At 36.2% G+C, this 27,550-nt stretch overlaps 1 protein-coding gene across 3 annotated transcripts in view; it reads left to right on the forward strand.

Annotated features, from left to right (window-relative positions):
- Positions 1–27,550, forward strand: part of AIMP1 (aminoacyl tRNA synthetase complex interacting multifunctional protein 1) — a 33,745-nt gene that overhangs the window by 3,620 nt on the left and 2,575 nt on the right. For all 3 annotated transcript variants that reach the window (XM_055384862.2, XM_063705459.1, XM_019025574.3), the window contains exons 2-6: positions 5,604–5,737; positions 8,071–8,184; positions 8,699–8,866; positions 12,595–12,806; positions 17,796–17,964. In XM_055384862.2, coding sequence (XP_055240837.1) covers positions 5,629–5,737; positions 8,071–8,184; positions 8,699–8,866; positions 12,595–12,806; positions 17,796–17,964 — 772 coding nt within the window. In that variant the 5' untranslated portion in view covers positions 5,604–5,628. The remainder of the gene's footprint in view (positions 1–5,603; positions 5,738–8,070; positions 8,185–8,698; positions 8,867–12,594; positions 12,807–17,795; positions 17,965–27,550) is intronic.

Genomic DNA, 27,550 nt, shown 5'->3' on the forward strand with positions numbered 1-27,550 from the left:
TTCTAAAATTAAAAGTCTGCCTGTAAAATTTTGATTTCAAAGTAGTAACTTACTTATGTTTGATTCCCAATGTTGTCATCGTGGGGCAGAGATTTTGCTTTTTCAAAAAGATTGCAGGCAATTTAGATGGTGTGGGGAGGACTACTGAGGAAATTGCTCAGTAAACAAAAATGATAGTGAAGATCTCAGAATCTCAAAAATCATCTTTTTTGTGTGTATTTTAATGATTAAGATGTACTATAAATTAACGTACAGTATTTGGGATTCTGCATTAGAGGCATCATATGATTAATGGCTTTTTAGGTTTGATGAAGTATGATAATTAACATTGAGAAGCACAAAATTAATGTGAAGGGACAGAATGATTTAGATAATATTTTTCAAAAGCTTTTGTCATAAAAAATGCATTATTACCATTTTAATTTAGTAAAGGAAAAAGAAAAGGTCTTGATCCTCACCAAACACAATTAACATACTTGGTCTACAGTTTTCTGTGCTTCTCTCTTCATAAATGTTTTATATTTTCAATTACTGTGCATGTCATTCTTATATCTATTTTAATCTCACAGTCTTAATTTTTTTAAATTTTAGTCCAGAGACTTAAACCAGCATTTCCTAAACTGTTTTAGAGAATACTAGTTCAAATAAATGTTAATAGCTGTTCCTGTGTTAGGATTCTGTCATTAAATATATTGGAAAATGCTTCGTAATTATATCGTTTAGAGAAATTATAGCTAGAGCATTAAAAGAGCTAACTGCAGCATCAGACAGACCTGAGTTTCAATCCTCATTTACTATGTATTACATGAGGCAAATTAATTTTAATTCAAGTTTTCTTCTCTGTATAATGGAGATTATTACAGTATTCGAAATTGACTTGTGTAAAGCATTTAGCCAGCCATAGTGCATGTTCTACAAATATATGTAGTTGTTATTATCATCTATGAGAAACCTTATACATATTAGAAACTCTGAGGATTTAAAATTTTGAAGGTTGACTTATACTCAATGTAAAATTGAAAAATCACAGGGGAGTAATTAGCATAGAGATTAATGAAATGAGCACTGGGTTGAATGGTAAAAGATTTGTTTGAGCTTAAAGCAGTATTGTTGTTAAACTATCACTGTGCCCTAAGCGTAACATTATTTTAAAAATGTCTTCAACTGTGTTTCCCCCATTTGTCTGAAAGCTTAGTTAGTTCAAAGAACATGTTTATTTTTGTTCTCTACTATAAACCCAGCACATGACACAAAATCAGGGAGTGTAAAGTTAGGGTCATGAACTTATTTTAGGAGCCTGGTAGGTAATATAAATGGCAGACAACAGGGAGTAGTAAAGTGTCTGTCTGTCTTACTTAAAGACATTCACATCAGTTATTTCCAACACTGTTAGCCCTGGAAAAGAAAGCTATCCCTGAACTTTGTCAGGCTAGTTTGTGATGCCTAGAAAAGATTAGTGATTAAGACCAAACCCTGAAGAACAGCATCATTAATGGGACAGATTAAAAAAAAAAAGAGCCCTGAAAGGAGGTGACAAGGAAGTAGGAGGTGAAATCAGGTACAAGTAATTTTTTAAATTAAGAAAAGTATAGCCCTCTCCCTCTCCCTCTCCGCACCGTCTCCCTCTGATGCCGAGCCGAGGCTGGACTGTACTGCCACCATCTCGACTCACTGCAACCTCCCTGCCTGATTCTCCTGCCTCAGCCTGCCGAGTGCCTGGGATTGCAGGCGCGCGCCGCCACTCCTGACTGGTTTTCGTATCTTTTGGTGGAGACGGGGTTTCGACGTGTTGGCCGGGCTGGTCTCCAGCTCCTGACCAGGAGTGATCTGCCAGCCTCCGCCTCCCGAGGTGCCGGGATTGCAGACGGAGTCTCGCTCACTCAGTGCTCAATGTTGCCCAGGCTGGAGTGCAGTGGCGTGATCTTGGCTCGCTACAACCTCCACCTCCCAGCCGCCTGCCTTGGCCTCCCAAAATGCCGAGCTTGCAGCCTCTGCCCGGCCGCCACCCCGTCTAGGAAGTGAGGAGCGTCTCTGCCTGGCCGCCCATCGTCTGGGATGTGAGGAGCCCCTCTGCCCGGCCGCCCAGTCTGGGAAGTGGGGAGCGCCTCTTCCCGGCCGTCATCCCGTCTAGGAAGTGAGGAGCGTCTCTGCCCGGCCGCCCATCGTCTGGGATGTGGGGAGCGCCTCTGCCCCACTGCCCCATCTGAGATGCCTCCACCCAGCAGCCGCCCCGTCTGGGAAGTGAGGAGCATCTCCGCCCGGCAGCTGCCCTGTCCGCGAGGTGGGGGGCAGCCCCCGCCCGGCCGGTGCCCCGTCTGGGAGGTGGGGGGCGCCTCTGCCTGGCCGCCCCGTCTGGGAAGTGAGGAGCCCCTCTGCCCGGCCGCCACCCTGTCTGGGAGGTGTACCCAACAGCTCATTGAGAACGGGCCATGATGATGATGGCTGTTTTGTCGAATAGAAAAGGGGGAAATGTGGGGAAAAGAAAGAGATCAGATTGTTACTGTGTCTGTGTAGAAAGAAGTAGACATAGGAGACTCCATTTTGTTCTGTACTAAGAAAAATTCTTCTGCCTTGGGATGCTGTTAATCTATAACCTTACCCCCAGCCCCGTGCTCTCTGAAACATGTGCTGTGTCCACTAAGGGTTAAATGGATTAAGGGCGGTGCAAGATGTGCTTTGTGAAACAGATGCTTGAAGGCAGCATGCTCCTTAAGAGTCATCACCACTCCCTAATCTCAAGTACCCAGGGACACAAAACACTGCAGAAGGCGGCAGGGCCCTCTGCCTAGGAAAACCAGAGACCTTTGTTCATATGTTTATCTGCTGACCTTCCCTCCACTATTGTCCTATGACCCTCCCAAATCCCCCTCTCCGAGAAACACCCAAGAATGATCAATAAATACTAAAAAAAATTAAAAAAAAAAAAGAAAAGTATAGAAAATTTAGATAACTTTACCAAGGTCACACAGCCTAGGTATATATAAGCAAGCCCAAGGGTATATATACCCATGTTCCTCTGCCAGTGCTAGTGATCATTATCTGCATGTTACTAGAAAACATTAACATAAACTTATGCATCCAACCTATATTTTTAAAAAATTTAAATGATAATTAATCAACAAGTATTAGAAAACCTGTTTCCAGAGCTTCTGTTCTAAAGACAGCAAATGGCTTTTAGCACTTGAGAAAAGTTCTGTTAACACACAGACGTAACTAGAAGTGAAATATTTTTAGATGTCACAAGATGAGACTTTTTAACATTGGCATCATGAATAATATTTCCAGATACCCAGTTATCTAGGACTGGAGAAGAAGTAGAGTCTGGGCGCCAGTGCAATGGCTCACACCTGTAATTCCAGCACCTTGGGAAGCTGAGGTGGGCAGATCAGTTGAGGGAGGTCAGGATTTCGAGACCAGCCTGGCCAACATGGCGAAACCCCATCTGTACTAAAAATTCAAAAATTAGTCAGGTGGCAGGCACCTGTAATCCCGGCTATTTGGGAGGCTAAAGCAGGAGAATCGCTTGAACCCGGGAGACGGAGGTTGCAGTGAGCCAAGATCGTGCCACTGCACTCCAGCCTGGGTGAAAAAGCAAGACTCTGTCTCAAAAAAAAAAAAAAAAGTTTTATCACTTCTTTTTATCACATTGTTTCCTTTTAGTAGTTGCATATGTGTATTTAGTGTTTAGTTCATTTGTATTTCTGTATTTTGAAACATGACATTCTCTTTCCTAAACTTATGCTTGTTCTTCAATATGTATTATAAAAGTCATATTTTATGTAACTCACTATTCCAATTATATTTTGCAAATAGTTAACAGATTTATCAACTAAAATTGTATTTTTTTCTCTTAGGCTAGGATTTATTATCTCTATTTTCCAAATTACTCTTATTCTTAGAAGATTTTTTAAATGTTTCTGTATGAGTCAGAACATGAGTTTCTTTTTTTGATTTTTCAGCAACTTGGTGCATATTTATTTTTGAAGCGACTGTCTAGAACTGTTGGCTTATTTATGAGCATTATTCTATATGGACTATTATTTTAACAGTTTAGAAAAATACAGACCAAAAGAGCACAAAAATTCAAATGAAGATACCACCTTTAAACTCTGCCATTTTTACCAAAATGAACACAGAATACCATGTTGTTACTTAAACGTTTGCAAAGCCAGAATTGTAGAGAAAATATCTTAATAGAAATGGATATATGAAGAAAGTTAAAGTAAAAAAAAAAAAACTATGCTCTTCTGAATTTTAGTGTCCTGAGTTACAGCATTTCTTTCGTTTTTGATGTCTTTTTATTTTAGTCTAACATAAGTAGTGATGAAATATACTCAATAGGTGAAATGTAGCTATCACAAACAATAATGAGTATCTGATTAGGCAGAATTGGCAAGTTTTACATCTCTAGCAAAGACATATTTGATGAATAATACTAAAATGAATGAATTAGTGGTGCATTTTAGAAAAATACATTTTGAAAAGATATGGCTCAAATCATCTTATTCAAATTTCAAAATTAAGGAAAAAAGTAGAAAACTAGTATCTTAGCTGATATGAAACAAGTAGATTTAAGTATAGACTGATGCTCAAAAATGAGCCAACAGATCTAGACAGTCACCTCAAAAATAAATACCAGCCAGTGTATTGTGGCTTTTCAGAATATTTTTTATATAGGATTGGTATTATATAATAATTTGAAATTTTCAAACAATCTGTTACGTGTCTATTATCTAGTTTTTGTTCGAAATTTCACCATTAATATTGAGTGCTGCTTCATTTATTTAAAGTTAGAATTATTTCAGCAATACTTGTATCATTGTTATACCTTGAATTATAAATTCTTGTTAAATCAGGTAGAACAGTTCATAGTATTACTAATGATTAACCCTCTCCATTGTCAGTGCGATTATTTTTCTTAGTATGTGGCAGTTTAAACTTTAACATGGTGAATTAATCTCAGAATGTTTGCTTACATACATTTTTCTGTACCTTGATAGTATTTTTTTAAATTTCTCTGAATTTATTATAAAACTAAAATTCTAATTTTTAAAATAAAGACAACGGTATATACTGACATTATATCTGAACAAGCATATGATTAATATTTTCTTAATTGTTGATTTTTTCTTTTAATATTTATCTTTCCTAATTGACGTTTTCTTCTTGAAAATTGTACCTAAGTGAATACACAGTAGAAAGATCCACTATACAGAAATATAAAAGGAATGAAATCAGCAACTCTTTACTTTGGAACACAGATGTAATACTCATTAGCATAGTTACGGTTATTGTTATTCTTATCTCTTAGTGTACCTGAAGCTTTCTTTGAAACCTTTCAACCTTAAATGTGGCTAAATAGCCTGTTTTCTGCATTCAAGAACGAACTATATTTCCTCTTCTAAGTAGATTCAGGAATTAGTCTACTTAACATTTCTGCTATTTGTTTGGCTTGTTGCTCTCCATAGGAAAAATATTTTTTCTAACATATTTATCTATTACAGTAGAAAATGTTTTTCCTTTCAGACTGCTTTTTCATAGTGGCCTATAGTATAAATTTATTCCTTTCACAGTGTAATTTATCACTTTTATTTTTCATCTAGGATTTTCTGCCGTCTCTTGGCAAAAATGGCAAATAATGATGCTGTTCTGAAGAGACTGGAGCAGAAGGGTGCAGAGGCAGATCAAATCATTGAATATCTTAAGCAGCAAGTTTCTCTACTTAAGGAGAAAGCAAGTAAGAAAATTTAAAATTTTTTGAGGAGATACTTAAAATGAATTCATACATTGATGGAGAAAAAATAATGTTTACCCTTTACGTTATTTAAGTTTTACTTAGAAGTTTCTGTTATGTAGAAAAATATCAAACCTGAATTTCTACCTTCAGGACTTCAGTTGGCTTTGGTTTTGTTTGTTTAAATATATTTTATTTTCAGTAGTCATTGTCAGAATAGAAATTTCAAAATCTTTTGCTGTCACTAGTAGAAATAAATGCTTTCCTACATTTTGTAAGCTAATGGCTTACAAAAACCTGTATTTACTCTCCAGAAACTTTATCAATTTTTTTTCTAATTTTAACATACCACTTTGTTTCTTTCTTTATAATGTTTCTCGAGATTTTAAAATTATTTTTCTTAAAATTCTTACTCTCTTTTTATTAAAAAGATGAAGAGATTGGACATGGTCATTGCTCATATGATATAATATATGTTGTAAACCAAATTTTGTCTTCTGTAGGTGGCCATTTCCTAGCCTCTTGATAAGCATTTTAGTTTTGCCAGTTTGAAAATCTTTCTACTTATTCTTCACCTTTATATTATTCTTTGGTAGCCTATACTGGTAGTTTTTAGTCAAATTGCTCCCAATTTAGGATGAATGTTTTATAAAATCTCTGTTAATATCCTGTAAGGAAAATATTTCCTAGAAAAATAACCTACCTATATATAATTTTAAAACATATCTTAATCCTATATATAAAATAGAGAAGAGAAATAAAAAGAAAGGTATAAGTAGTAGTAACAATAATATGTATTTCAGTAAGTAATACTTCAGCAGAATTACAGCACTAAAGGCAGTGTAAGAGGGTCACATGCCCCATGATTCACATACATGGAATCATCAAGAATGCAATAGGTACAATGCCGACTAGTATAGGTATATAGTCAGACTGCCTTTGTGTAGGTGTCTGAGATACCAGAAGCTGATAGTGATATAGATGATTTATTCAAACTGATGAGTGATTGATTAGATAGTATTTTGAATAAAACAAGGTACAGTCTACTCTTGATTTATGTGGTACTTGATTCATAGAAAATTTAGAGTATAATAAGCATGCTTAAAAACACTTTGTGTTTATATATAAAGAATAGTTAAAAATCTAGACTCAAATAATTATTAATAGGATTTTTACTTATACAAATTTATAATAGGCCACTATAAAGTTCTGCAGGATGTGAAACAGTTCTTCATTTTGCAGGAGTATCCAGCATACTGCAGGACATCTGGCATTCTTGGCCTCTGCCCAATAAATGCCAGTACTAACAATCAAAAATAATCCAACAGATTTTCAAAATCCTACCTACAAAGCAGTACCAACCCCACTGAGAACCATTATTTTTCTCTTATACTTTTGTTACCCCATTGCACACCTTTAACACATACATTATATTTTGAGCAAATCCTTGAGTTATTTCACTCATTGAATGTTTGATTAGCTTAACTCAGACTTTAGCAATATTCAGCTTCTTTTAAAAGGTAATGACTAAAAAGAAAGACATAAGAATAGTTTTTGCTTGTGTGGTAACGTCGTAGAATTTTTAAAAAAATATATGTATAATTTAATATAATGCTTCTCTTTTTTTCAGTATCTGTTATTGACATTTTATCTTTTATTTTTAAAAATTTTTTTGAGACAGGGTCTTGCTCTGTTACCCAGGCTGGAATACAGTGGCACTCTCTCAACTCACACTGCAGGCTCAATCTCCAAGCCTCAATCAGTCCTCCCACCTCAGCCTCCTGAGTAGCTGGGACCACATGAATGTACCACAACCCCCAGCTACTTTTTGTATTTATTGTAGAGATGGGTTTTGCCATGTTGCCCAGGCTGGTCTCAAAACTCCTGGGCTCAAGTGATCCTCTTGCCTCAGCCTTTGAAAGTGCTGGGATTATGGGATTACAGGCATGAGCCACTACACCTGGCCACATATTGACACTTTTGTGCCAGCTTCTTAAGTTATTTGCCATTGCCCTTTATTGCAGCCGCAATGCTGAAAAGGTGGTAATTTGATCTTAGTTAGCATCTTAATAGGAGCTAGGAAAATGATTCATAAACAAAGTCTTTCTGTTTTACTCTTATTTCATATATTTTCTCCCTCTCTCTCTCTCTCTCTCTTAAATAGCATGTTGTTTTAATAAATATTAAACTGGCATAAAGGCACTGGCCAAACATTTGGTTACACTAGAGCTAGTATTATCCTAGCTGTAGTTATACTGGCTGTCTTCTTTTCAAGTAGTATTCATACAAAACCTCTTTTAAAAACACATATTTTACCTGGATGTTCTTGATCCTAGTTTTGCAGGCAACTTTGAGGGAAGAGAAGAAACTTCGAGTTGAAAATGCTAAACTGAAGAAAGAAATTGAAGAACTGAAACAAGAGCTAATTCAGGCAGAAATTCAAAATGGAGGTAATTAAATATAGAAAATTTGAGTAATCCAGAAGTTAAGAAGTTGGCCAGTCACACCAACAGTGAGGAAAGAAGTAAGAATCTGTATCTAGGCAACTTGGACAACTTCATAACTTCTAAATGACTCAGATTTATCAATAAAATGGGGGCATGGATAAAACCTACTTCTTAGAGTATGAGAATTACATGAGTTAATTTGTATAAAGCATTTTGAAAAGTGTTTGGGGCATAGTAAGTTCATAATAAATGTTAGCTGTTGTTCTTATTTGCAGGTTTCTCGGTTTAGTAATTGATTAAATGGGAATCATGCCTTTATTCTTTGATACTTCAATAATGGCTAAAATATGCCTAATTTTTTGGCAGCCATTTTATAGTCTCAGACAGTGGATATTTGATAGCCATATACAGTGGATTTTTCATTTAAAAAGAGTTCCCATTTGTGGTTCGCAATTTCATATTTTTTGTCATATTTATTGGTTTAATATGAATGACATTATTTCATTTTCTGTCTCAGTGAAGCAAATACCATTTCCATCTGGTACTCCACTGCAAGCTAATTCTATGGTTTCTGAAAATGTTATACAGTCTACACCAGTAACAACCGTATCTTCTGGTACCAAAGAACAGATAAAAGGAGGAACAGGAGACGAAAAGAAAGCGAAAGAGAAAATTGAAAAGAAAGGTATTTTTGACCTTTAAGCATATTTAGCTCTTGACTGGATGATAATGATAATAATAATAGTATCAAAAGTAAAGTTCAACTTTCATGAGCTAGGATAAAATTAGAAACAATATGATATTGGAACATACAAGCTGGGTCCTAAATGGTGTGTGAATATTGACCAGATTAACGGGGTAAAAATGTGGCATTTTAGGCAGAGGGACTGGCATAAGTTAAAACATAGACAGTAAAGATTAAGTGTAGAAACCCATATGTAGTTTGGTATGGCTGAATTTTGGTATCTATTTGTGGTATAGTTTGAGAGAAGTTACAGATAGGAAACTAGCTTAGGACCAGTTGTGAAGATAGGAAAAGAACATTCCACCAGTCAAAGCAGACTGTCTGAACTAAGATTTCAAGAATCCATGAGAACTAAAGTAGATAGAAATGTCACCATCCACTTAGGCAACAACCCTTGAAATTTAGTCATCAACCTTAACCTGTCCCTATTCCCTGTTCTTCATATCTAATTAACCAACAAATTCTATTATTCCTGTCCCCAAAACATACATAGACCCCCAGCTCTACTCTTTCCTTTCATTAGGTCCTCCCTCAGTTCAGGTTTTCAGCGATCTTTCATCTGAATTAATATTAAAGCCTCATCTTTTCTAGTTTATTTTTAGCCTTGCTGCTAAAGCTATTTATTCTAATTGTAAATCTGACTTCCTTTCCCCAGATATGTCTAAAAAGGTGCCTTTATAAATAATTATGAATATTTCTCATTATACTTAAACTTATTTACTTTTTTTTTTTTTTTTTGGAAAATATAACATGCAGAGGGATTTATGAACTAACCCAAGCCAATTTAGCCTCTAAAGCACTTGCCAGTTCCTTTGGCAAACATCAGTAACCTCTGTTAGTTAAAAGTAGGTAAGGGCTGTACAGCCTCTGCTATACAACTTCACCACTAGGTGGTATGATTACAATGAAAGCAAGTCAGACTAACTCTTCTAGTTTATAAAGTACGTTAAGAAGTAGACACAAAACAACTATATAACCTGTTCTTGCAAATTTGGTGGAATCCATATTCTATTCTCTAAGGAGGGTGCACTGTTCTGACTCAGCATTAATCAGTCTTCTAGTTAGAGAAGGCAACAAGGCTCTCCTTTGATGGAAGAGGGAGCACACAGGACCACAAGACCAAATGGAGTTATAAGATTAGAATACTTCTATCCAATGGAACTTTCTATGATAATGGAAATACTCTATATCTGCATTATCCAACATGGTAGTCAATGGCCACATGTGGTTATTAAAGATTTGAAATGTGGGTAGTATGACTAAACTGAATTTCTAATTTAAATAATTTTACATTTAAATTTAAATAACCTATGTGGCTGGCAGCTACCATATTAGACAGTGCTGGTTATAGAGGGCTGTTCCATAGGTGTTTAGCTGCTAGCTAGGACTGCCAGATTCTGCTCATGCAAGGGCTGTGGTGCTCATATGATCTTTCTAGACTGCTACATATCTTTTTTTTTTTTTTTTTTTTTTTTTTTTGGAGACGGAGTCTTGCTCTGTCACCCAGGCTGGAATACAGTGGCATAATCTCGGCTCACTGCAACCTCCGCCTCCCGGGTTCAAGCAATTCTATCTTAACCTCCCAAGTAGCTGGAGCTACAGGTGCATGCCGCCATGCCTGGCTAATTTTTGTATTTTTAGTAGATACAGGTGTTCACCATATTGGTCAGGCTGGTCTCGAACTCCTGATCTCAGGTGATCCACCTGCCTCAGCCTCCCAGAGTGCGGGGATTATAGGCATGAGCCACCATGCCCAGCTAGACTGCCACATATCTTAATTGAGCATCACTCATTTGTCAGTGAAGGATTTCTGAAATTCCTTATGATAATTAACAAAGATCTTGGTATAGATTTTAATATTTGCAATCATTTCTAGAATGGGGATTCCTGATAAAAGTATTTCAAATGCCTAGGAAGTAGATTAGCGTTTTAAAATATATACAAATATAGATATATTGTTATACTACAGTATTTTTAAAGTAAATGCATATACTTTATCACACAAAAATATTAAGATTTTTGGCATATTCTGGTAATTTTGTTGTACATATTTTTCTGTATAATTTGGATTTTTACCTTTTGAAAAATTTTTGCTGATTTGTTTATGGAAAATGGAATTTTTTTAAAGCTTGCTAATGAGATTAAAAATTGGCCATTATTGGCCGGGCGCGGTGGCTCACGCCTGTAATCCCAGCACTTTGGGAGGCCGAGGCGGGCGGATCACGAGGTCAGGAGATCGAGACCATCCTGGCTAACACGGTGAAACCCCGTCTCTACTAAAAATACAAAAAATTAGCCGGGCGTGGTAGTGGGCGCCTGTAGTCCCAGCTACTCAGGAGGCTGAGGCAGGAGAATGGCGTGAACCCGGGAGGTGGAGCTTGCAGTGAGCCGAGATCGCGCCACTGCACTCCAGCCTGGGCGACAAAGCAAGACTCCGTCTCAAAAAAAAAAAAAAAAAAAAAAAAAAATTGGCCATTATTTTAAGTTAATTCCATCCCCTCTTTGGTAAACTTATTGTTGTATGAATTATGAATACCTTTACACAGAATTCTCCTTTCCTGCTTCATGCAGAATTATTCTTCATTGAGTTTCTATATTTCTTTGTGTATGTCATGTTTATCACATATTCATTATACATATACATGTCTGTCTTCTTTAAAAGAGATTTTGAGTGCCTTGACAACATGGACTGCCCATCTTACTGTTTCCAGTGTCATAGCACTCCGTATGTTGAAAGATTAAATAAATGTATAGTTGAGAAAGAATGCTTCCAAGCTACAACAGCTTATCTCTGTTCTTTGGATTCAAAGGTAAATAAGGTTTTATTTTGATTTTACTTTTTTGGGGCCAGAAAAGCTAATTGTAAACTTAAAGAATATGAATCCTCTTTGCAGGTTACAATTAACTCAGTAGCTAAAATAATCATGTGTTAATAAGAGTTACATTTTCAGCAAATAAATAAAAATATAATTATTAAAACATAATCAGAATAAAATATTCTTATCTGCTTAAATAGTTACTGTGGATAACCCTAAAATCCTAATATATCTTCAGGGAAATCTAAGAAATGGAGAAATTAATTATATACTTACTAGTGTATATAAGTGAGGAGGAAAATATTTGATGAGTGAAATTGCATTCTGCTCTAGTTCATTCTGTCATTTGGGTACTGGTTGTGGTGTTCTTTCTAAATAAAGTATTTATCACCTTCCAAAGAGCCATAGTAAAAGTTTTTAGAGGATTCTCTATTGTCCTGCTTCGGGGAAAGGCAAACTTTTTCTGCCTAAAGCCTTTGTCACAACTACTCAACTCTGCCCTGGTGCAAAAGTATCCATAGATGATATGTAAATGAATGAATATGGTTGTCTTCCAGTAAAACTTTATTTATGAAAACAGGCAACAGGCTGGATTTGTCCCATGAGCCATAGTTTGCCAACCTCACACAATGTCTTCAAATGGAAATACAACAGAGAAATAGCTAAAATAGGATTCAAGATTTTATGACTTAGATAATTTTTTTCTTTGTTATTATTTAAGTGAAGGTAGGAGATAAACATTCTTTTTATTTTTTCCTTTTAAGCTCATCGGTATGGATACCATGGAGTTTTCATAGTGTTTTTTTGTTTGGTTTTATTTCTGATGTTTACCCATTCATAAATACTTTTTAGGAGAGAAGAAGGAGAAAAAACAGCAATCAATAGCTGGAAGTGCCGACTCTAAGCCAATAGATGTTTCCCGTCTGGATCTTCGAATTGGTTGCATCATAACTGCTAGAAAACACCCTGATGCAGATTCTTTGTATGTGGAAGAAGTAGATGTTGGAGAAATAGCCCCAAGGACAGTTGTCAGTGGCCTGGTGAATCATGTTCCTCTTGAACAGGTAATCTGTACAACTGAAATTCCTGTTGTGTACATACAACATTTTCATTCCCTCCTTCTTGGTATCTTTCCATTATAATTTTGTATACCATAGAACATGTGCCATTGTTAATTAGTTCAGTCGATTAGTTTGAATGTGGTTAATTACACAAAAAAAGCATAAAACCACCAAAAACCTGTAAAACATCTGTAAATTAAGATATAATGCATAAGGATAGGAAGAAGAAAAGATGTATTATTTTATCTATTTTTAAAGTATTTTTACTTTTGTATTTTGCATTAAAAAACTATTGATGTGTATATATATATGTAAAATATATGTGAAATCTAAGTAACAACAAAATACAAAACATCCCATTTTTAACAAATAAAGGAATACTATTAAAAATTACAAGTTCAATCTCCGTGATCCCCTCTCCTCATTTTTCCTCAAGTATGAAAATATTTTTTGGGTTTTAGAGAAATAAAACTTGTTCTCATGCTTTTAGATTGGTGCTTTCTGGGTTTATTTTACATGATTTTGAAAAGCAAGGAATGATAAAATTCCATGATGAAGCAGTGATAAAAATAATGATTATGATGACTATTGTGTTAGAAGTACTTAATAGATAAATTTTTTTCACATGCTATTTTATTTCTTACTATATACAACTGTCAGTTAAGTAGTATCACCCTCATTTACAGATGACGTTTAGGAAAGTTAACCAACTTATGCTATATATATACAGAGATACATATATATATACATATATATATAAGTTGGTTCACTTTTTTATGTATCTATAGATATAGATATATACTCATTATACATCTGTCTATATAGATATATATATATACTCATTCATCTCACTCTAAGGCTGATTATCTTTAATCCCTATACTGTTCAGCTTTACTGTTTACCATTCAAGGTGGAGTTAGTCATGAAACTTCTAACTACAGGTGCTATGTAGTTTTTAGAGCCATGCATATGACCAAGGTCATAAATTACAAACTGCTGGGCCAAGGAAAGAATGCAATCCCAAAAAGTTTCAGTTTATCTTTCATAGTATTTCATAAAATACTTACACATGGAATTTTACATGAAAATCCTGATGTCTTGTTTCTTAAAAATTCAGAACTAAGCCCCACCCCCACCCTTCCCAACCCCCTGCTATTTTCTTAAGGCAGAAATTGGTTAACACTTAGTAATGGATAGCCCCTTTAGGTGGAAGTTAGACTCTTTAACACAGTTTCAACCATTCCATAGTTGAGGTGGAAGGTCAGTTGTGATTATTTGGTATTTATCTTTACTTTTCTGCTAGTGTTATATTTATGGAAGGTTAAGAAGAGACTCGAGTATCTTTTTTTACCATGTCTCAAAAAAACAAGGGTGTTACTTGTTTTTTCTGTCTAGGATTCCTTACTCATTTCCTTTACTTATTTGGTAGACAGTTGTATCATAATTGCATCAGATTGCACTTTTGATCCCTAGCCTGGGCTTTTGTTTTGGCTTTCTAATTTCAGCATTGCTGGAACACAGTACGGGTAATGGATCAATATTGACCTATCATCAAGAGTACAAGGAAGTGATTTCTTCTACTTCCTACTTAACAAGCTCATTTCTTTTAGGTCTCTAATGATTAATTATCCGAGCCAGTGAAGTTTGGGTTTTAAGTGTTTCATAAAAGAAATTGATAGGAGGTTAGAGTATCTCCACTTTTCCTTTCTTCTGGTGAGTTTAGCACCAGGGACTGTGCTTTGTGTAGCTTCAGAAAACAAACCATGGTTACAGTTTATATAATATTATTCCCTATTTAAAATTTAATTCTTTCTATAGTGAAATTAGAGCTGGGTATTTGGAATATGTGAAAAGTATTGATGGTATATTTTATGAAGGATAACCTTGCATGATAACCGTTTTAAAAGCAAATTGATACTCCATGATGATACCCTTCAGAGCAGTGGTTTCTAACTGTTGCTCTTTTTTTCTTATAAGCTTTCAAACCTCCTTCTCAACAAAAGTTTACTTTCTTCCTTTTTCTTTACTTTTGAATACCATATTTACTTTCTTGAAGAAATATGGTTTTTAAAAAATCTAGTAACAGTGGAAAGAATCAAAGACAGTAACAGTTTTAAATGTCCTCCTTCTAGATGTCTTCTATGGTGGTTTGAATCATCTACCTATTTCCTCTGTCCCATGGTGCTTCAGAGATATTGCAAAGAATATGGACTTCAACATTACGATAGTTCTGCCTTTGTTTATTGCTACTCTGCTGCTTGTTGGTTTTGTGAACTTGAACAAATCCCTGTGTTCATTCAATTATATTTATAGCTGCAAGTATTTAAGCACAAGCACCTAAGTAAAGGATACAGCAACAAATTAGAATACAGAGATAGATAAATTTCTTTTTTTTTTTTTTTTTTTTTTTTTGGAGACTCGCCCAGGCTGGAGTGCAGTGGGGCAGTCTCGGCTCACTGCAACCACTGCCTGCCTCCCAGATTCAAGCAATTCTCCTGCCTCAGCCTGCCGAGTAGCCAGGATTACAGGCACCACCACCAAGCCCAGCTAATTTTTTGTATTTTTATTAGAGACAGGGTTTCACTATGTGGGCCAGGCTGGTCTCAAACTCCTGACCTCAGGTGATCCGCCTGCCTTGGCCTCCCAAAATGCTGATATTACAGGTGTGAGCCACCACACACAAGCAACAAACATATTTTTAAAAATAGCCCTGCGTTTATCAAGCTCACATTTGTATAAGGGAGTCAGAAATATTACCAAGGTGTAAGTAAATATTTAGTATGTTAAATAGTGATAAGTGCCAAGAGAAAAATAGGGAAAGAATCTAGTAAGTATTGAGGCCAGGATGATATTGACATTTTATATAAAGTGCCCAGGGAAGACCTCAAAAAGAAAGTGACATTTGAGTAAAGGTCTAAGAAAATGAAAGCAAGTCATGTGTTTATCTAGCTGAAGAGCATTTCAGGCAGTCCTGGGAGAGATGGATGGCTGGGATGTTCAAGGAACAGCAGGAGGCCGATATGAATAGAGCAGGGTTAATAACTGAGAAAGTCATGGGAGATGAAATCAGAGATAAGGGTGCCAAATGTCTTATAGATCATCGTAAAGTTTGGCATTTTTTCTGAGTAAGATGAAAGCCATTGTAGGATTTTAGAGCAAAAGAATAACATTGGTCAGCCTGACATTTTAATAGGATCATTCTGGCTGCTCTGTTGATGGGAGGAAGATGGAATTAAGGAGATCAGTGAAGTTTCTCTTATCTAGGAAAAAAGAAATAGACTTGGCATATGCATGTGCTTTTTTTACTTTTTAATATTTATGTTATATAGGACCAGAACTGATTCATAACTCCTTATGAAGTTAGGAGCCCTGGAGAAAAGAACCAACTGATCTTCAGCCAGCTTAAATTGGAAAAACTCCTCATTTGGGCTTCATCTTTTCTGTTCTTATAAGTTGTAGACTATTTTTTCTCTTCCAGCAGCCATCATTCACAACCATAAGCAAAGCTATCTTTATAAACATCTATATCTAACCCATCAAGATACAACCTAAAATAAAAGTTAAAAAAAAAAAGATAGTACTAGTAAACATTCTATAAAGTAGGGACACTTAGAACTCAAAATTATATACTCTGTTTTGTAGGTGGTACATTTTTCTAGGGAAAAGGTTCATAGCTATCGTCAGATCCTTAAAGGATTGCATCTAACTAATCCTGTTGCTACTCTTAAACACTTTTGCTGTAACTTTTAAGTTCTCATATATGTGACATTGTCAAGTTATTTGAAGCATCCAAAGAGAAATATTATTTATGAAGACCCCCTAATTCATTTCGAATTTGACTCTTAGGCTCATTTTTTAAAATCATAGTATTTCAGAGTAAATTTACATATAACATTTATTTATAAAACCATCTTTTATCTAGAATGCATCTTTTTTTCTCCTTTGAGCAATAGTTCTCTTGTATGATTCATTTTAAACCTGTTGAAAAAATTTAAATAACTATATTTCTTACTTTTGCTAGTTGGAGAAAAAAATTAAGACACTTCAAATATGAAGATTAAAGAAATTTCCATTTGCTTCCATAAAAAATTTGTAGAAATAGCCCTACATGTTAGTTTCATGATGCATGATGCTGAAATTGTTAAATAATCTTTTTTTTTTTTTTTTTTTTTTTTTGAGACAGGGTCTCACTCTTGCCTAAGCTGGAGTTCAGTGGCATAATCAAGGCTCATTGCAGCCTCCAGGCTCAAGCGATCCTTCCACCTCAGCCTCCCAAGTAGCTGGGACTATAGCCACCTGCCACCATGCGCAGCAAATTTTTTTATTTTTTTGTAGAGACTGGGTTTTGCCATTTTGCCCAGGCTGGTCTTGAAAAAAAAAAAACAAAAAACACTGGGCTCAAGCAGTCTACCTGCCTCAGCTTCCCAAGGAGCTGGGATTACAGGTGTGAGCCACCATGCCCAACCCATTTTTTTTAAATTAAAAAATAAATCTAGCATAGCTCTGGAAATGATCAAATGTGTAGGGAAGAAAATGCACATGTGTAAATGTGTCCATTTATTTTAATTCTAACGCTAGGCTAAATGCTTTATATGCATGTTATGATTTAATCCTTATGACAACTCTTCAATATTATTTCTCTCATTTTTTGAGGAAACAGGAATGTCAACTTTATGCATTCTCATTGCTAGTACATGGCAGTTGAAATTCAAAACCAAGTCTGTTTCACTCATTTATTCATTCAGTAAATTTTTAACTGAAATTCCTCTGCTCTTTCAACCATAATGCGTTATCAATTTGGAGGAATTTTTTTTTCATGTTTATGCAAAGCTTCGTAACAACAATAAGAGACTTTGGGCACACAAAGACAAAGGTACAGCCACAAAAGTAGAACATTTGATACTTAGCATATTAGGTGTAGCTTAATGTAGTCTGGATATGATTAGGCTTAATCTGTGTACATCTTTACTTACCAGTTTATATTTCACACAGATGCAAAATCGGATGGTGATTTTACTTTGTAACCTGAAACCTGCAAAGATGAGGGGAGTATTATCTCAAGCAATGGTCATGTGTGCTAGTTCACCAGAGAAAATTGAAATCTTGGCTCCTCCAAATGGGTCTGTTCCTGGAGACAGAATTACTTTTGATGCTTTCCCAGGTAGGTATTTATTAGTAATTACTTAATAGTTTCGGAATCAGTTCTCAAAGTGATGTTTGTAATGCTTAAAGGTTAAAATCAGTCCTGTGTAAGAATCATGAGTCTTACATTAATGACCATTATTAACTATTATTGAGTTTTTCAAGATTGGCTCAAGAGGACACATTGAGTAAACCTTGTAATCATTCTCCTCCCCATGAATGTACATGTTGTATAAAACACCTGATATGGTTTGACTATGTCCCCACCAAAATCTCATCTTGAATTGTAGTTCCCATAATCCCCACATGTCATGGGAGGGACCCGGTGGGAGGTAACTGAATCCTGGGGGCAGGTTTTACCTGTGCTGTTCTCATGATAGTGAATAAGTCTGATGAGATCTCATGGTTTTATAAAAGGCCAGTTCCCCTACACATGCTCTCTTGTCTGCTACTATATAAGACATGCCTTTGCTCCTCCTTTGTCTTCTGCCATGATTGTGAGGCCTCTGCACCCATGTGGAACTGTAGGTCAATTAAACCTCTTTCTTTTATAAATTACCCAGCCTCAAGTATATCTTTATTAGCAGCGTGAGAATAGACTAATACAGTAAATTGATACTGGGTAGTAGGGACACTGCTGTAAAGATATCCGAAAGTGTGGAAGTGACTTTGGAACTGGGTAACAGGCAGAGATTGGAACAGTTTGGAGGGTTCAGAAAAAGATAGGAAAATGTGGAACAGTTTGGGACTTCCTGGATACTTTCAGGGCTCAGGAGATAGGAAAATGTGGGAAAGTTTGGAACTTTCTAGAGACTTGTTGAATGGCTTTGACCAAAATGCTGATAGTGATATGGACAATACAGTCCAGGCTGAGGTGGTCTCAGATAGAGATGAGGAGCTTGTTGGGAACTGAAGCAAAAGTGACTTTTGCTATCCTTTAGCAAAGAGACTGGCGGCATTTTGCCCTTTCCCTAGAGATCTATGGAACTTTGAACTTGAGAAAGATGAGTTAGGGTATCTGGCAGAAGAAATTTCTAAGCAGCAAAGCATTTAAGAGGTAGGTGACTTGGGTGCTCTTAAGCATTCAGTTGTATTCATTCACAAAGACATGGTTTGGAATTGGAACATGTTTAAAAGGGAAGCAGAGCATAAAAGTTTGAAAAATGTTCAGACTGAAGATGCAGTAGAAAAGAAAAACCCATTTCTGCCAGCTGCAGAAGTTTGCATAAGCAATGAAGAGCCAAATGTTAATTGCCAAGACAATGGGGAAAATGTCTCCAGGGCATTTCAAAGACCTTCACAGCAGCCCCTCCTATCACAGAACCTGAGGCCTAGGAAGAAAAAATGCTTTCCTGGGCTGGGCCCAGGGCCCCCGTGCTGTGTGCAGCTTAGGGACTTGGTGCCCTGCTTCCCAGCTGCTGCAGCCATGGCTAAAAAGGGCTAAGGTACAGCTCAGGCCCTTGCTTCAGAGAGTGCAAGCCCTAAGCCTTGACAGCTTCCACATGGTGTTGAGCCTGCAGAGGCACAGAACTGAGGTTCGGGAACCTCCGCCTAGATTTCAGAAGATGTATGGAAGCCCCTGGATGTCCTGGCAGAAATTTGCTGCAGGGGCAGGGCCGTCATGAACCTCTACTAAGACAGTGCAGAAAGGAACTGTGGGATGGGACCCCCCCACACACAGAATCCCCACTGGGGCACTGCCTAGTGGAGCTGTGAGAAGAGGGCCACTGTCCTCCAGACCCTAGAATCGTAAATCCACTGACAGCTTCCGCAGTGTGCCTGGAAAAGCTGCAGACATTCAACTCCAGCCTGTGAAAGCAGCTGGGATGGTGGCTGTGCCCTACAAAGCCACAGGGGTAGAGCTGCCCAAGGCTGTGGGAGCCCACCTGTTGCATCAGCATGACCTGCGTGTGAGACATGGCATCAAAGGAGATAATTTTGGAACTTTGAGGTTTAATGACTACCCTGTTGGATTCCAGACTTGCATGGGGCCTATAGGCCCTTTGTTTTGGTCCAATTTCTCCCATTTGGAATGGTGTATTTACCCAATGCCTGTACCCCCAATGTATTCTGGAAGTAACTAACTTGCTTTTGATTTTATGGCTCATAGGCAGAAGGGACTTGTCTCAGATGAGATGCTGGACTGTGGACTTTTGAGTTAATACTGAAATGAGTTAAGACTTTGGGGAACTGTTGGGAAGGCATGATTGGTTTTGAAATGTGAGGACATGAGATTTGGGAGGGGCCAGGGGCAGAATGATATGGTTTGGCTGTGTCCCCACCCAAATCTCATCTTGAATTATAGCTCCCACAATTTTCACCTGTCGTGGGAGGGACCTGGTAGGAGGTAATTGAATCCTGGGGGAGGGTTTTTCCTGTGCTGTTCTCATGATAGTGAAAAAGTCTCATGAGAGCTGATGGTTTTATAAAGGGCAATTCCCCTACACGTGCTCTCTTACCTGCTGCCATGTAACACATGCTCCTCTTTAACCTTCTGCCATGATTGTGAGGCCTCCACCACCATGTGGAACTGTGAGTCAATTAAACCTCTTTCCTTTAGAAATTACCCAACCTTGGATGTATCTTTATTAGCAGCATGAGAACAGACTAACAGAACACCACAGAGAGATTTTGTCCTAACTAAAGCAATAATATTAATACCAGCATAGCAGAAAAGTATGATGTGGATAGAGAACAGATTAATGTGCTGCAAAATCACTTATGCTGTAGATTGTCTCATGCTGCAGCACAGAAAGACAGAGATGAAAAGTTTAGATTTATAATTATAAATTCCATCTAATAATATACTTGCATATGTTTTTACTCAACTTCAGGATATAGAGAAAATATCTAAGTTAAAATGTAATGATTTTAATAATCTAAAAGGAAGTTTCATTTTGTATTGCCTGTTTTCTCTAATAAAAATACTCCTGAGACAGATGAAACTTCATAATGTGTGAGAAAGTTTCTTCAAATAGGTCTTTGAAGCAGAAGAGAAAAGATTCTTGGCAGATATAGAATAAGTATTTATCTCACATAAGAGGAAGGACCTGATAAAAAGAAAAACAGTTAGAAATTAAGACTGCATTTAAAGGATATTTATTTGACTAGAGTAATTGGGAAAGGCAGATATAAATGAAGATAACAAATAGAATTAGGTAAAAGAACAATTTGGAGACATATTTGTAGAAATGACTGAGGATTTGTGTGTGTGTGTGAGCAAATTATTTTGTAATGGTGCAATAAAATTAAACTAAGGTTTTTTGGGTTTTCTTTTTTCCAACTTGTATTTTAGGCTCAAGGGATACAGATTTCTTATATTGGCAAATTGTATGTCCTTGAAGTTTAGTATAGGAATGATCCCATCACCCAGGTAGTGAGCATAGTACCTAATAGGTAGTTTTAGAACCCTCACCCCACTCCCGACCTCCCTCCTAGTAGTACTCAGTGCGTTTTGTTTCCATCTTCATGTCTGTGTATACGCAATGTTTAGGTTTAGCTCTCACTTATAAGTGAAGACGTACTGTATTTGATTTCCTGTTCCTGTGTTGGGTTACTTAGGATAATGGCTTCCAGCTGCATCCATTTTGCTGCAAAGGATATTAATTTCTTTTTTTAAGGCTGCATGGTATTCCATAGTACATGTGTACCACACTTTTTTAATCCAATCCACTGTTGATGGACACTAGAGTTGATTGCATGTCTTTGCTATTGTGAATAGTGCTGCAGTGAACTTACAAGTGTATTTGTCTTTTTGGTAGAATATTCTGTTTTTCTTTGAGTATATACCCAGTAATGGGATTGCTAGGTCAAATGGTAGTTCTATTTTAATTTCTTTGAGAAACTCCAAACTGCTTTTCACAGTGGCTGAACTAACTTGCATTCCCTTTTCTCTTCCACCTCACCAACATCTGTTATTTTTGTTTTTTGTCTTAATAATAGCCATTGTGACTGGTATGAGATGGTATCTCATTGTGGTTTTGATTTGCACTTCTGTGATGTTGAGCGTTTTTGATATTTGTTGGCAACATATATGTCTTCTGTTGAGAAGTGTCTGTTCATGTTCTTTGTCCATGTTTTAATGGAGTTATTTGTTTTTTGCTTGTTGAATTAAGTTCCTTATGGATTCTAGATATTAGAGTTTTGTTGGATGCATAGTTTGCAAATATTTTTCCCATTCCTTAGGCTGTCTGTTTACTCTGCTGATAGTTTATTTTGCAGTGCAGAAGCTCTTTAGTTTAATCAGCTCCCACTTGTCAACTTTTATTTTTGTTGCAATTGCTTTTGGAGACTTCGTCATAAATTCTTTGCCAAGGGTGATATTGAGAAGGATATTTCCTAGAATTTTTGCCAAGAGTGATATTGAGAAGGATATTTCTTAGATTTTCTTCTAGGATTTTTACAGTTTTAGGTCTTATATTTAATTCTTTAATCCATCTTGAGTTAACTTTTGTATATGGTGAAATGTAAGGGTCCTATTTCATTCTTCTGCATATGGCTAGCCAGTTATTCCAGCACCATTTATTGAATAGAGAGTTTTTTTCCCATTGCTTGTTTTGTTGACTTGCTGAAAATCAGATGGTTGTAGGTGTGCAGCTTTATTTCTATGTCCTTTTATCTTGTTCCATTTGTCTGTGTGTCTATTTTTGTACCAGTACCCTTCTGTTTTGGTTACTGTAGCCTTGTAGTATAGTTTGAAGTTGGGTAGTGTGATGCCTCCAGTTATGTTCTTTTTGCTTAGAATTGTTTTGGCTATTTGGACTCTTTCCTCATTCCACGCAAATTTTAGAAAATTTTTTTCTAATTCTGTTATAAATGATGTTGTATGTAGTTTGATAGTAATAGTATTAACTCTGTAGATTACTTTGGGCAGTAAGGCAATTTTAACAATACTGATTTTTCCAATCCATGAGTGTACAATGTTTTTCCATGTGTTTGTATCATCTGTGATTTCTTTCAGCAGTATTTTATAGTTCTCCTTGTAGAGATCTTTCACCTCCTTCATTAGGTGCATTCCTAGATATTTCATTTTTTGTGTGCCTATTGTAATTGGGATTGTGTTCTTGATTTGACTCTCAGCTTGAACTTTAGTGTATAGAAATGCTGCTGATTTTTGTGCATTGATTTTGTATCCAGAAACTTTACTAAAGTCATTTATCAGCTCTGGGAGCCTTTTGGCAGAGTCTTTAGGGTTTTTTAGGTACAGAATCATAAATCAGTGAAGACAGATAATTTGACTTCTTCTTTTCCTATTTGGATGCCTTTTCTTTCTCTTGCCTGATTGCTCTGTGTAGGACTCCCAGTTCTATGTTGAATAGGGGTGATGAAAGTGGGCATCCCTGTTTTATTCCAGTTTTCAAGGGAAATGGTTCCAGCTTTTGCCCATTAGGTATTATGTTGGCTATGGGTTTGCCATAGATAGCTCTTATTATTTTGAGGTGTGTTCCTTTGATGCCTAGTCTATTGAGGGTTTTATCATGAAGGGAGGTAGATTTTATTTAAAGCTTTTTCTGTATCTGTTGAGATGATTATATAATTTTTGGTCTTAATTCTATTTATATGGTGAACCACATTTATTGATTTGCGTATGTTGAACCAGCCTTGCATCCCAGAAATAAAGCCTACTTGATTGTGGTATATTGCTTTTTGATGTGCTGCTGTATTTGATTTGCCAGTATTTTGTTGAGGACTTTTGTGTTTGTGTTCATCAGAGATATTGGCCTAAAGTTTTCTTTTTTCCTTGTGGTCTCTGACAGTTTTTGGTGTCAGGCTGATGCTGGCTTCACAGGATACATAAGGAAGGAGCTCCTCTTGCTCAGTTTTTTGGAATAGTCTCAGTAGGATTGGTACCAGTTCTTTGTACATCTGGTAGAATTCAGCTGCGAATCTATCCGATCCAGGGCTTTTTTTTTTTTTTTTTGAGACGGGGTCTGGTTCTGTAACCCAGGTTGGAGTGCAGTGGCGTTATCTTGGCCCACTGCAATCTCTGCCTTTTAGGCTCGAGCCAACCTCCCACCTCAGCCTCCCAAGTAGCTAGGACTACGGGCATGTGCCACCACACCAGGACTTTTTTTAATTGGTAGGTTTTTATTACTGGTTCAGTTTGAGAACTCGTTATTAGTCTGTTCATGTTTTTACTGTCTTTCTAGTACAATCTTGAGAGGTTGTGTGTTTCTAAGAATTTATCAATTTTCTAATTTGTGTGCAAAGAGATGTTTTTAATAGTCTCTGAGGTTCTTTTGTATTTCTGTGGGATTGGTTTTAATGTCACCTTTGTCATTTCTGATTGCAAATAGCTGAATTTTATTGAATAGCAAGGCTGATGTGATTATATAGGCATGTTTTAAAATTCTCCGTTAACTGTGTTTAATGAAATATTACAATATGAAGAGTTTTAACATGGAATAGTAAGACGGAAAATATGGATGAAAGCATGGATTAATTTCCTTGGAACTCATTTCTACTCTCCTAATCAAAAGTAGACTAGTCTAAAAAAAAGCACACAGGGGATTTTCTTTTTTTTACAAGTACCCATGACTTTGAATGAATCTGTGTCTTGAACCTTGGTAGATGAGAAATCATAGTGGTCTATGCTCTAACAACATTTTTTTGGAGATTACATTTTGGGAAAATCTCGGTCTCCATGATTTCTCAGAGATGCCTAATGGCTTTAGATTCATGGAGCATATGCTCACCACTCTACTCCCACCAAGCAAAACTAACTTGAAAACAGTACTACAGCTAGGAAACAAAGACAATGCCAGGTCTTTGTGAGAATGCACTATTTATGATCAAATAATAAGTAGGAATTTACAGTCAGACTTTTAACTTCCAAGATCATGCTTATTTCTATTGATATCGAGTCTTATTAATAGTAGAAATTAATAGATAATTATGAAGCATAGGTTTAACTTAAAAGTCCATTTATTAAAAATCCAAATTGTCTATACTTGATTCCTCCTCTTGAAAACCCATTTTAATCAGGTTTCTTTCCCCACTGTGTTTTGCCAGAACTGCTCTGGGTAAGATCACCAGTCACTCCCTGTAGCTATATGTCTAGTTCTCAGTCTTATTATTAATTAACTTGGCTTCTGGCACCACACTCTCCTGGTGGTCCTCCTTCTTCACTGGCTGCCCCTGTCATTTCCTTTGATGATTCTTCCTTACCTCCTTGGATTCTTACTGTTATAGGGCCTCAGACCTTGGATTTGGACCTCTTTTTTTTCCATGCTTATTCCTTTGGCAATTTTACCCAGTCACTTAGATAAGCTAGATAGCTGCCAAATGAACTCTTTGATGTACATGTTCCAAGGGGGAAGGACACATATCCCATTCTTCCCCCTAGACTTTCATTTTTCCATGGTATTTTTCATCTTATTTGATAGGATTTCCATCCTCCTAGTTGCTTAACTGCTTTTCTCAATCCGTACATTCTTCTCCTCAGAAAATCCTAGTGGCTCTACCTTCTGAACATACCGAAAATTATTATTAACTCCACCGCTAGCACCCTAATCCCAAAGCCAACATCTCTTTTCTGCATATTTACAAAAGTCTTCTAACTTATCATCCTGCTTTTGCCCTCTCTGTTCTTCCATTTATTTTCAATTAGAGCAGGCAGAGTGATCTAGCAGATTATATTACTCTGCTCAAAACTATTCAGAAGCTTTTCATCTCACCTAGAGTACAAGCCCAGGTTCTTACAGTGATCTCCCATTATTTTGTTAATCTCATGAACTCCAGCTTTTCCTTGCTCACTCCGCTTGAGCCACTGGCTCTTTCCCAAGATAGCTGCATGGCTCGCTTACTCATCTTATTCATATCTTTCTGAACCTCAGTTTTTTCATCTATAAGAAGGGGTTTTTAGTTGGTATTTTTCTTAACTGGGTTTGTAAGCTTTAACTTTTGAAACATTTAGCCAACTGCCTGGTATTTTAAATTCTTTGCTATAACTTTTGTGCTTCAATATCCTCATCTGTAAGGTGAGAGTAATGAATATTACTTATATATGTACTGAGAGAATTAAACAAGTTAATGTATGTACAGCACTCAGTACAATGACCAGCACCTAGTAAGCACTATATACGTGTTGTGTGTTATTATGAATGTTATCTAGTTTATATGGCACTTTCTTTCTAGATCTGAGAAGGTTAATTTTGTGTTGCATCACAGCTTTTTATACTTAGGGCTTATGTCTGCTTGCAGCAAGAATTTACCCACACAATCTATATTCTTTATAAGAAGCGTGTATGTCAGTCTGCTTCTTAACTAACTCATTATCAGTTTGGCAACATCCTTTTGGGCCAAGGTTGCAAAGGTTGCAAATCTGAGTCAGTGCTCAGGTCTCCCTGAACAGTATCTCTCCCTCTAGCCTTCCAGAATCCCGGAGTGCCCGCTTTGCCACACAATATATGCACAAGATTATGATTATAGATTAAGGAATGATTTACAAACAAAAAATAAAAATCTTATGGATCTAAGGAGCAATATAATTGAACTTTATTTATGGTTTTTTTTTCCATTCTATTTATTAGTTTCTCTATTGTCGAATCAAACATCCTTAAAGGAGTAGGAGAAATTCTTATTTTTTATACCAGTCACTTTCAGTCTTAGTTTCATTACATGTTCTAATGTAGGTGTATCATTCAATTAACTACTCTGTTATCTCTGAAAGCCTGCATGTTAGAAGGCAATGTTGTATGTTCTTGCAGTTTCATAGTTTCTGAAGAGTTAATAAACAACAAAACTACAGTGACCAACTAATTTACACAGTTTTGTTATTCTTATATGTATATGACTGGAAAATAAATACTATTTTATATAATAAGATGTCATCAGAATATAAAATATAAATATAAAATATATTTTATATTCCTAATATAAAATATAAATACTTCCAGTAATTAAGTAATTCCAAGAGATCTCAACTTAGGAGTCAGTGAAAAAAAGATCTAGAAGGTTTATATTTCTATCATTACTTAATTATACTTCAGCAATTTTTTTATTACCTCCAGGAAAATAATTGAATCATCGAAGTTCTACAGCTTAAGAGATATGTTACTTTTCTTCATTGTTTCTTGAACTGACTGATTCTTCATTCTAAATATTGAACATTCTCAGCTATTGAACTTACATTAAACTTTACTCTCTACTTTTCTATCATTAAGTAGAGGAGCTGTTTGGTGTATTGTCTTTAAGCCTAGACCAGATATACTCTACTACTAATTTTTCTTTTATTATAAAATTTATACTGTGAGTTACTATAAATAGAGGGGTTGTGGGTATTAACCACATGTAAAAAGGTTGTTTACTTTCTAAAGTATGGTTTGTCAGGGGGCAGAGTGCTGTACTAGCAGAACATGGGCTTTGTTGATCATGTGACATTGAGCAACTTGTGTTTTCTCAGCCTCAGTTTCTTTATACTTAAAATTAGAGTCAGAGTTGGTTGTGTGAATTTTAGGCAACAATATATGTTCCTAGTGCTTAGAAAATACTAGTCCCTGTCTCATTACTCCTTTCTGTTTCTTTACATCTCACCGAGTAGAATGGGTAACAAATGAAATCCAAAGTAGTTATCATCATTAGCTAGAGAAACCCAAAATTTAAGC

The sequence above is a fragment of the Gorilla gorilla genome, chromosome 3, assembly GCF_029281585.2.
Source record: "Gorilla gorilla gorilla isolate KB3781 chromosome 3, NHGRI_mGorGor1-v2.1_pri, whole genome shotgun sequence".
Classification (NCBI taxonomy): domain Eukaryota; kingdom Metazoa; phylum Chordata; class Mammalia; order Primates; family Hominidae; genus Gorilla; species Gorilla gorilla.